Source organism: Dipteris shenzhenensis, chromosome 15, assembly GCF_047967505.1.
Source record: "Dipteris shenzhenensis isolate YYH24624 ecotype China chromosome 15, Dip_SZ_1.0, whole genome shotgun sequence".
Classification (NCBI taxonomy): domain Eukaryota; kingdom Viridiplantae; phylum Streptophyta; class Polypodiopsida; order Gleicheniales; family Dipteridaceae; genus Dipteris; species Dipteris shenzhenensis.
The window spans coordinates 954,761-966,337 of NC_141610.1; the positions used below are offsets into that span (position 1 = coordinate 954,761).

Genomic DNA, 11,577 nt, shown 5'->3' on the forward strand with positions numbered 1-11,577 from the left:
AACAGCTGGTCCCCCACATCGTGCGACATCTGCTTTTGGCCACGCATCGCGCGGGCTTTTTGCCTCATGATCGTGGATGTGGGACGTCGTGGAACAAGTCGGCTTCCGACACAGGGCTTTGTTTGCACCTGTGCATTGCGTGTACCTTGCTTGCACATGAGTGCCACAATTTCAGGAAAGAGAGAGCAAGCTTGTGATAGGTAAACAGCAACATGCTGTGTAAAAACTGGAATTTGCAAGCTCTGTGAAAACAGTTGGAACATGTGCGAGCTTTGTGATAAAAAGTTAAAGGGCAGCGTGGGGGAGAAGAAAGCTTCGAAGCTGGCTGTGCTCGGCTCCTGTGGCCACCAGCTACCCATCTACTGTGTTTATGGAAGGGTGAGAGTATAATTTTGGGAGGTTGTGTTTGAAAGCTCTGTAGTCGCTGGAATAGCGTGACATGTTGGGGGAGGGGAAGGGCTCATTGCTGTGAGCTGGGCTATGGTGGGCACTGGGCACCAGCTGATGCTTTGCTTTTGGACGGGCGCGTTTGGAAAGTGAGTTGCAACGTAGTTAAACAGCAATATGTATGAAGTTCAAACTCTGACGTCTTTGAGTGAAATGGCAAGTCTTTGCCATTTGGGTTGTGAGGATCGATGTTAAGATTAGAATAGGGGTGGACTCTGGAGAGCGATCGGATTTTGGATGGATAAACAAAGTTTTGTAGCTTGTTGGGTTTGAGCGTGGGAGCTTGGCAATGGCTATGGCTATGGTGGACACCAGCTACCAAGAGCGCGTACACCCTCCGCTCTCTCCCCCGCGTTTGCCACAGTTTTTGTGCGTGCCGTTATCCATAATATGTAATATAGTGTTTTCGGCGATCTGACAAATCCCGAGTGCATGCTTTCCTGATCTGGAGCCCAGCTTTTGAGCCCTTTCGAACTCTCTGTCGAGGTCTAGCTAGACTCTATGCTTGCTAGTCGCTACAGCCTACAGGTACCCGGATCCATTGATGCTGCTACTAGCAACACATGCTGGCCACACAGTCGATGTCGCTGCTGGCGCCACAGTGGATGGTTGTCGAACTGGCTTCAACAATGTTATCCCGTAGCTAAACTTGCTACCCACGGCTGATGCTCGCTGCTGTGTCCATTTTCTCGCGCTCCAAATCTAACTTTGCATCGTGAATGCGCGTTGCTGGCTACACTGTGTCTGTGAAACTGAATTCTCTCTTTTCACCGCAGTAATTTTCTCGCGGCCCTGCAGGAGCTTCATGATGGGCCGGCCACACTGCATAGTGCTTTCACATCGTTTGTTTAGCTTCCTTTTTGCAGAGCTGCAGTATCCATTGGCTGCATGCTGTTTGATGATTTGCAAACAGTGCACGCTGCACAGCACTACTGCTTCTTCTCATGGCTCCTGCCCCCTCCCTCGGAGCCTCGGAGGGCCTTCTTCTATACCTTCTGTTGCAGAGCTGCAGAATCCATGGCTACATGATGTGTGAGCTGCCATGCGCCGCTCCTCTTTACATTTCTGCGCGTGTGTCTCACCCACAAGACGATTAGAAGTAAGTGTCTCTCAGGCAGGACTTGCTGCAGGAGCAATGGTTGCATGATGGATGCCCACTAAAACAGACACGCAGCATCCCTGTCCTTGTACAGTGCCTCTCAACTCCAGTGACTTACTTAAAAATGTCTTTTTGCAGAGCTCTGTTCTCCAAAGCTATGGTATAACGGGCTTTCCTGTGATCCCTCCCTCTTTCCTGCCTGTGCGTCCAACGGTTTCCTGCTTTTCCCACCGCCCCCCTCACCCAACCCACCACCACCTCTTCTAGGTAACAAGAAGAAGTGGAGGATTTAGGAAGCAGCAAAACAAAAAAGACCTCTCTCTCTTCTCTGACAGTTTGCACTCCCACCTCCTCTGCTCATATGCGCCACCTCTTTGACTCGGCTCCCTCCCCCTCTGCACGTTGTCTGCCACCTTCCTCACACCGCCTAGATCAGAGTGTTCTTTATTTGCATCCTTGCCTTTTCTGGTTCCTCCCCCAAGAATTTGCTTGCCCCCTCCTCTTCTCCTCCCCCTTCATGCTTCTTGTTTGTGGTAGCATTGTTTGCAAATCCTCTGAAGGTCGTTCGTGTATGGTAGCTGCTTCTCTTTCGTCTTTTCCATTTTTCATTCTTCTCTTCCTGATGACCTGACCTTGCTTAGTATGTGCCTGTCGTTATGTCGCAGCAGCTAGGAAGATCGTCTGTCTGATTTAAATTTCGACGGAAAGACAAATCGGGCACTGTGCGCCATGTGGCGGGGCTATCCATTTCCTACAACCTGGGCCATGTGTACCTTGAGGTGGCTCTGGGGTCTCAATTGGAGTACTTGTGGAATCTGCGAGCTCCAGTTGCCATTATTCTGAGTGCTCTTGGGAAGAAAGGCCTTCATAGCTGCGCATGAGTAAACGCAACCTCTCTACTACTACAGAAAGCTTGCTTGATGCATGTTGGCCTCAAACATGGATTTAGCTCTGGATCCGTTTGAAGCTTGCGATGGGGATTGGACCCCCTCGGGGTTGGGCTGGCTAAGTCCTCGGATCTCTTTTTCTCAGGACTTTGCCATGCTTGAAAGAATTTCGCCAGAAAAACGCAAGCGGGAGCTCACAATCGAAGATGATTTCTCCTCCGAATTCGAGTTCTCCAAGTCTGTGAGCTTGGATCTGCCCTCTCAAGTGGAAATGCTCTCCGCAGATGAGCTTTTCTTTGACGGCAAGCTGCGCCCTTTAGCGCGACCCCCTCGAATTGGCAGAGAGGAGGAATTGCCTCGAACAAGGAGGGATCGTTTGCTTTCCATGGAGAAAGAGCAAGTGCCGTGGGCTGAGGAAGAACATTGGCCTGCCTCGCGGCACCAAAGGAGTTTCATTGAGAATCCTCGCTGCGCTTCTATGACCATCGAGGGTGCTCGTGGCCATCCTCCTCGCAGCTGCATCAGCCTCAATAATTCTCGTTGCGCATCTCCCTCCCGATCCTTCTCGCTTCCTCCCACCACTCCAGCCTCTCCCAAAGCCTCCTCGTCCAAGTACTCCAGCAAATTCAAAGACTTCTTCAAGCTCAAGAAAATGCAGGTGCCATCCAGCAAAGAAGTGCCATCTTCCGAGGTAGCCAGAGAGAGCACTACATCTTCGAGCTGCAGGTTGCCCATTTCCCCCAGGTCCTTCTGGCCTTTCTCTAGAAGCAACTCAGCTGGCGAGAAGAAGAGTGCCCCCGTAGTATCGCTCTCGCCTCGAAGAAGCAATTCCGCCGGTGAAAGTAAGACATCCAGCTCCTCCCTGGTGCCACCCAGGAGTAATGTGACAAGCGAAACTAAGGCTGGCAGCTCAACGAACGCTTCCGCTAGGCTGCATACACCATCAAGTCAAGAGAAGAAGGGTCTGCCCCCTCTCCCAAACTGGAATGCCAAAAAAAGCAGTGGCAGCCACTCCTTTTTGGTGCCGGCAAATTGTGGCACCGACGCTGTAGCTCTTTCTTCACAGTCTGCTTGCTCGTCCACCCCAATTCACCTCCCTCCATCTTCCTCTGTGTCTATCTCAAGGACGTCAGCAGACAAAGGAATACAGAAATCTGGAACTGCAGCGGACGTTGCAATCGGCTCGCGAGCAAACAGCAGACAATGGGATTCTGTTGTCAATGCCAACAGTTCTGCCACAGATCACCAAACGAATTCTGATTCTACATCCAGCACAGGAAGAGTAAGGAATTGTAGTAGTCCTGGGAGACCAGTGAGAAGGGCCCCTAGCAATCCGGCACGAAATTTTGCCAGAGGCAGTCCTGGTAGGCGAGGCGGTTGGAATAGTCCAGGCAGAGGCAATGCAGGCCGAGGAGCGATGAGAAGTCTGGATAGAAGCACCGTTGGTCCTAAAGGCCTCGTGCGACCAAAGGACATGAGGAGTCGAGAGGGTTGGAAAGTATCAGATCGACCCATTGCCTATAACACCAGTGTAAGAGTTACTCCAGTGCTCAATGTTCCAGCTTGCATCACTCCCTCCCTCAGAGGTGCAAAAGCTTCATCAAAGTCCAAGCTTTTCGGTCTGGGAAACCTCTTCTCAAAGAGAGACAAGGCTGCCAACGCTTATACTGTGCTGCCTCCTACTAATAGCCAAAGTGGAGCATAAACGAGATGTAGAGATCCATATCATCCTTCGAAGTTGAGGGCACAAGAACATGGGAGTTCAGACAAGCAGGAAAGACAAAGACTCAAAACTCTTTCTCGTCATGCTTAGTGTGGATTTTTTACTGATCATAAATCCATCGTCCTTTAATGGAACGCCCCATCATGAGGCCTTAGGGGCTGACAGTGCTGCTCTTCAGCAATTCGGTGAATATATTGAGACTCTTTCCTTCTATGTGGTTTATTTCGTGATTGTTGCGTATGGAATTCTGTCAACCATCTGGCCTTTATAAACAGTATAGTGATCCATGCCATCTGATGGGCTTTTTTGGCTCTACTGCAGAGCTTTTTCAGCTGAGTGTGGTCGTTAACTTCTTTTCTTTTATTTGTATGTCTGTTGAGGAGCATTTGGAGAATAATTTCTCCCATGATGAATGGACCACAGGCTACTTTTTCCTTTCGGCACAGGGCTTGCGAACTGATAGGTTGTAAAAAGCTGAGGTAAAAAATCTGAATGAAGTATTGTATATTGGTTTCCATCTACACTTCAAACGATCAAGAAAACGTGCTGAATTGGACTCTGAATTTCAGAGTTCATGACGTAAGGGGGTTCTAATGATTCTAATTACAAGGTAAAAATGCCTCAGGTGCTTCTCTTCTTCTATGTGGTGCAGTGTTGCATGTGGAACTCCATACTGTTTGCAAGGTTTTGTGTATGGATAGCACAGGCTTTGCATATTACATGAAGACAGAATCTGGATCATGTTGTGTTCGTGATGTGATGGGTTTCCTTTCTAAAGTGTTCTTCTCAGACTGTTGAGGCCTTCGGTTTAATATTCTTGGTTTACTTAAACTAAGAAGCAATTCAAGGCTAATATGATCGGAGTTCTGTGGTTATGTAATACTCATAAGCACTGGGTTGTAATTTAAACGTTGCCAAGTTATTAGCAGGCTGCCCCCCGTTCCTGGCAAGGCGGGGCATGTTTCTGGATTTATGTTTTCGGATAGACATTCGTTTGAGATGAGTACACAAACAGGACCCCTGAGAGCATCCATGTGTGTGCCTGGATAGGCTTGTGGCTCTACTATTGAGAAAGTACTCCGACGAAAGGACTAGGAGGTTTCAGCACAGCAAAAAAGCAGAGCCCGGTCTTCCCTGAGAAAGCTCAAGAAGGGGGTTGGTTGTCTCATATCCATCTTGACGGGACAACTATCTCTGACGTAGCCTTTAAAGTTGTTGGCTTATTGCAAAGCAGTTTCATCTTGATCTCCATCTCCCTTTGATCTAAGATATGTGCTACCTACCAAAAGCTTACCGACTTCCAACCCATTGATACAATATTGCCTTGGCAACTCTCAGTATTTTTGTGGATTACCTTTTGATTAGCCTTCTTTGGTGCTAGCCTTCGTCATGGCTATAGCTAGTCCTTGCTATTCGTGATGGAGTTCACGGTTTTCAACCTTGTGACTGTATTGAAACTGTACTATTTGTTGTGTTTGGCTTCGGCATGTTCTTAGATTCATCTAGAAGTGTTTATCACCACTTGTTACATTTTAACTTTGGCACACTCATCATCCCCTGTGCTAGTGATGGGTTGTTGCTTTTGAGATTTCAATTGGCTTCAAGTAGAGCCTTTCTTATTTACCAAAACTAGTAAATAAAGCAGCCTATGACGGGTTTGAGAGGGAGTGATTGGTGTGAAGTGTGGTTAGGACTAGTGTGTACATTTATTGAAGTAATGGGCTAGTATTATGTCTAAATCTTAGGCTTTGTCGACAACTAAGGCCACTTACATTGCTTTTCAGGATCAAGCACTTAGTCTTGTGTGCACTTACGTGGGACTTTTGCCATTGGGATACTTAGACATCAGCAGCCACCATGAGCTTGATTGTCTTATTGATGTGACAAGAACCACTGCAGCTCTGAGTTAACTAGTAAAGTTTTCACTTCTATCCTCACACTTTGATGACTCAATATGGTAATATATTTTTAATGTTTGGGAAAATGGTAAGAAAATATTAACAATTTATAGTTTGTGGGCATTTGTTGGGAATGGTAGAGGTTGTGATGGCACTCCCATGGCCCCACCCCCTCTCTCTCTCTCTCTCTTTCATATAAGTGCAGCCTGCTAATAGCAAGTTATTAGATGAATGAATGAAGTAAAAAGGAGCATGCATCACACAAACATTGTAAATGCTTGTCAATTTATTACAAGGATGCATGCTTTGTCCACTTCTCTTTTCAATTGGTGATGATGGACTTTACAAAATAGTGGGAGTCAAAAAAATAATATGAATAGTGAGGTCCCTATGGCAGAGCATTTTCAATTTAATCAATTATATAATGAGTTCCCTATAGCAAAGCATCTTTGATTTGGTCAATAATTAGATACTTAATGAGATGATAGAGCATGACAAGGAGACCATTATAGTCCTTTCTTGAGAGCCTAAACTCATGAAGCCCACCTTTGGCCACCACAATGAATAGAGAATATCTCATGTGTAGGTGGATAGTACTACCAAGTCACCTCAATAGTACACCTAAAAATATGTAACCCTAAGATGTGGGTTGCAATCAAAGTGAGAATGTCCATAGAAATGTACACACATAGGAGAACTTAGAAAAATATACTTTTACTGGAGGAAAGAAATCTAAGACCCTACATGTAAGTAAAGATTATATTATCACCCCTTGAGTGCATGTTTTATGTAGGGTGTTCTAGTGAGTTGCCCCAAGTGAGACAGACAAGCAACAAACCAAGAGGTAGACGAAACAAGACTAGAAAAGAGTGGTGAATACCACTTTGGTTTTGGTGGATTTATATAGTTTAGGCCATACTGTGTACGTACAGTCCCTCTTCAAAAATATATATATCGCATATTTATGCCTCTCATGAGCTTTTCTAAATTATATTTGTGTACAATTACACGCTCACAACGAATTGGAGCTGCAAACCTAACTGAGTGTAGTTATGCCTACTCGAGCCACAATTAAGTGAGCACTTTGGTGCTAGAGAAGGAGAAGGCAAAAAAGCTAGATTTTAATGGATGCAAGTATATTTGGGACTTAAATTTTCATATGCAATTGACTTTAGGAACATTAGCGTGACCCATGTTATGGTGCAAGAGCCAAAGGGAGATTAATTCGTGAGGGAGGCAATATGAACTATGGCATAGCCGTGGGAGGAGGAGGCGTGGAAGAGGAGGAGAATGCAAGGGATTAGGGACTTATTTTTTATTGCAAAACTTCAGGAACAAGGTCCGCCAAAACAATAGAAGGGCAAGATTGCATTCAAATTGGATTTACGCATGAAACGAAATGATTACAAGATTTTGTTCAAATTCTAAGGAAAATAATATTTGAGCAAACATAAAGAAAAGGCAAAACTATTATAGTACCCCTAACATTATATGTTAGAAAACCATTTTTCATTGCTATAACCTAGCAAATCTGACCATAGTGCCTCAAGCTAGTCTAGCATTTAAGAAATGGGTGAACTTCAACATACTATTAAAGGAATTCCAATTCAAATGTTCTCCAAAAAACCCTTTTGAACCAAATGCTATAATTATTTATGGGATTTGCTATAAAGTGCATTTTTTTCCAAATCTTTTGATTTAGTGTTTATTTTGATTGAATGAAGAGCAGATGATTGCTCTTTAAGGCTATAAGGTTTCAAAGAGGACTCTTTGGAAAATTACAATGTTTCTATGAGGATCGTTCCCATTAATTTCATTAGAGGTGGCCATAGGTTGATAACTATAGCTAGTGAACCTTGCTAAGGAAAAGTGGGAGGCTAACTAGGACTCTATGACATCTTGGGACTTACTTGCCATGTTCCAAATTTACAGGACTTATTGGGTCTTATCTAACTTCAAAATCCACCTTGAAAATCCTCTAAAAATTGTTTCCATCTTGACCTTGTTTCCATCTTAGCGACATGACCTTGTTTCCATGTTTTTAATAAATTCTTCAAGTACTTAAAAATTCCTCCTTCTATTAGCCAATTATCAGAACCCTTTGTCTATGACAAATCTAATATAATTATGGCATGTACATGGCATGTTTTAAAATCCAAATTGCAACCTGTATATGTATAGAAGATGGGTACAAAACTATACAAAAAGTGTAAATTCTTAAATTTAGAGACATTTTAAATATGTACTTGCTTGCATGTGTTTTCAAGGCTTTTAGAAAGTGAACGCTCCAAGTGTAGAGAGAGAGAGAGAGAGAGAGAGAGATCTTTATCTATATCTATATCTATCTATCTATTTTTATATTATATATATATAGAGAAAGAGAGAGAGAGAGAGAAATTATTTTATTGTAAGTGACCAGCTCGATGGTTCAAATAATGATCACCCTATTGGTTAGAACTTCTATGCTAGTTATAGCCACTGTGTCGGTTGGAATCACCATGCTAATTGCAACCAAGAGACTATTTGCAAACCACCATTGATCTGGTTGCAAACCATCACCGAGTTGGTTGCAAAACCCTGAGCTTGTTGCAATAATCACCAAACTAGTTTAGGCCAACCAAAATGAGTGTATACTAAGGAGTGCTAAAAAGAGTACAACTCCATTACAATCAAATAAATAGTTGTTGTACTTTATCACTTCTTAGAATATTTTTATCTTGATATATAATAACTGCATGGAGTGTAGCTTACAGGAAATAAGGTATGAAGAAATGGAGAACCAAGCCCTCTCTTTGGTGTTTTCAGGCAGAAAGTTTCACTCCTATTTATTACCTCGGCCATTTTTCTTCCTTACCTCTCAATATATATTAGCATATCTAGTTTGCAAGCCTAATCTTGGGGGGAGATTTGCAAAATGGTTGTCAGAGCTTCAAGAGTTCTCTTTCTCTTTTGTCCACTAAAAATACCACTAGGTCCACTATGGCAGATTTGCTCACAGGACAACAGGATTTAAGAGAAGAAAATAAATATAAGGAGGACATAAATAATGAAAGGGAGACACCACCAATAGCTTTTGTCTTGTATTTTGATGGGGCTTTTAGTCCTTCATGCCAACAAGGAGCCGGGGGGATAGTCTTGCTGAATTCTAAAGGTCAAGAGGTGTGGGCAAGAGAACAAGAGCTTCCAAGTATCACAACTAACAATGCAGCTGAGTATAATGCTTTGATTCTTGGTTTGGAGGGTTGTCTTCAAAGTCAAGTTAAAGAATTGGAAGTAAGAGGAGATTCTCAGCTTATTATAAAGCAGATGCAAGGGCATTACAAGACAAGAAGTCCTCATTTAAAGGAGCTTAATCAAAAGGCTATGGCACTATGTAGTCAGTTTGATTTTTGCAAGTTTGTTCATATAAACAGAAAAGAAAATCAAAGGGCAGATGAGTTAGCTACTCAAGCCATTGTAGTACAAGACCTGGGGGTGGTTTCTTTGGTAGACACTAAATGGCCAGAACTGCAAGATGTTTAGCAATATGTGAAAGAGGGCATGTTTCTTCAAGGTTAACTCCACAACAAAAGCAGAGATTGGTTACTTTTGGCCACGCCTCCATAAGGATGTATATGAATGTCACCAATGGAACCTATCAGCTTGAGGATGTTGATGGCATGGTGATACTCGGATGCACCAATGAATATCGCCTTAAATTCTTCTATGCTCGACCACCTTGAGGGCCAGCGGACCCTCTCTGTCACTAGAGAGGATCTGCTAGGGGGGGAAAGATGTGACGCCAAAAATTGATATTTTTTATTTGGCATTAGTATTGTTTTCTTCTATGTTTGATAAGAGTTTGAGTATCAAGTGATAGCCTAGCTGCTCTCACTTATTTTTATTTTCTAAGATATTGTATGGGATTGAGAGGATGAGTGGGATGGATCATTGTAAATACCATGTGTATGAATGATAAATACCTTGGTATGGGGTGAGAGTTATTTGTGTATGGGATATTATGGGGTTTTTAGAAAATAGGAAGAGTGAGTCATATAAAGAGGTGGGCTCATGTCCATGTGTTCCAATAATATAAGAGAGGCCACATGCCAAGCGTGTGGAAGGCATCTGGAGGAGTGTAGACTCAAGAGGAATCCTTCTAGAATTCCTATGTGAAATAAGGAGGATGTGGGCATATGGAAAAGAGAGGGTCCCTATGGGCTCCATGTGGGGAGACTCTTGACTTTCTCAATATTTTAAGAGTCTTGAGCATCTTTTGATGGAACACATGGCAAGAGAAGCCAAAAAGGACATGGATGGTGACATACGGGCTTATGTGATTGATGGGGAAAAGAATCTACAGGCAACAATTGTAAATGGGTGAAGGAGGGTGAAAAAATCTCTATAAAAGGAGCCCTCCTCTCCCTTGTTCATCATCTCTTTCACCATTAGGCCTCATGTTACTATAGCTCTAGTCTCTTCAAGCCTCTTCCAAGAGCCTTCTCTCCCTCTTGTAGATATTCTCTTATGTAGACTCTTGAGTCCATCTCTCCCTCGTTCATTCTCTCTCTATGAGTAGTCTTTCTTTTGCTCCCTCTTGTATGTATGAAACCTCTTCTTCTCCCTTGTGTTTGTAGTATTTTGAGTTGCATTAGAGTGGAGTCACACTCTATTGGTAATGAAAGTCACTTCAAGTTCTCTCTCTTGAGTGTCTCTTCCCTTTTTTCATTGTTTTCTCTTCCAAAGTGCTTAAAAGTGTTGTCTATTCGGCCGCTCGTTGCACATACATGGTTTATCTATTTCCCAAGACACAAAGGGAGCTCTTCCTTCCCTCCTACGCGACCTCTATGGGACTTGGATCATTGTTGATGAAGTCTAATCATGGAGGTAGTATTCTCCCAAGTCAGCACCAGTAGGAGGAGTAGGTGTTTTTCATGATAGTTTGACCCCTTGTCTTAGTATTTTGCTCATAACTTTTTGCTCGATGGTCTGATTTGAACAAAACTTATATCAACGTGAAGCTCTCTTCAAGGAGCATCATCTTATGTCTTCAGTTATTGTATTAGATGTCAAACCAAAAATCTATGACTCTCTGTGTGTGACTATTTCTTTTTTAGACAGTTTTTACCCCCACCCAGTAAACTACCCATATCTTTTCGATCGCTTCTCTATTTCTTACGAAACTTATATCAGAGCAAAGCCCATTCAAGGCGCATCTTGATATGTGTTTGAATAATTGATATCATTTCTCTACTGAGAGTTATAGGCCTTTGTATCTAATGACAGTTTGCAGAGTGTTTTGAGCTAATTGTAAAGGTATCTATGAAGGAGGTGCAATGTTGCCCCGGAACCTACCCATGCGACCCAATCAGCCCCTTCAAACTCCTTGATATATATCATTTCATGTCATGTCGAGTCGCAAGATCTTCTTTCAACAACGTATCGCTCTTCTCTTTTGCGCAGACTGGCTTGCTGAGATTATGGCCTCCGTTGATCCTTTTATTCTCCCTATGCTTGAGTACATCACTTGGGATGTTACCATCT

General features: G+C 43.3%; 1 protein-coding gene across 10 annotated transcripts; it reads left to right on the forward strand.

Moving 5' to 3' along the window:
- The first annotated feature begins 1,311 nt into the window (after positions 1-1,311).
- On the forward strand, positions 1,312-6,044 carry LOC147893184 (uncharacterized). Of its 10 annotated transcripts, none has more exons than XM_087385968.1 (3): positions 1,312-4,341; positions 4,478-4,635; positions 4,782-5,441. In XM_087385968.1, exon 1 carries the CDS (start codon positions 2,471-2,473, stop codon positions 4,136-4,138), a length of 1,668 nt encoding a protein of 555 aa, XP_087242094.1. In that variant the 5' UTR covers positions 1,312-2,470; the 3' UTR covers positions 4,139-4,341; positions 4,478-4,635; positions 4,782-5,441. The 10 variants fall into 10 exon arrangements, with proteins under 10 accessions (XP_087242094.1, XP_087242089.1, XP_087242092.1 ...); XM_087385963.1 differs by having other exon boundaries at positions 1,312-2,120; positions 2,212-4,635; XM_087385966.1 differs by having other exon boundaries at positions 1,312-2,120; positions 2,215-4,635.
- The last annotated feature ends 5,533 nt before the right edge of the window (positions 6,045-11,577 follow it).

Excerpts from the sequence above, each read along its gene's own strand:
- LOC147893184 (XM_087385962.1), top strand. The coding sequence starts at position 2,471 with ATGTTGGCCTCAAACATGGATTTAGCTCTGGATCCGTTTGAAGCTTGC.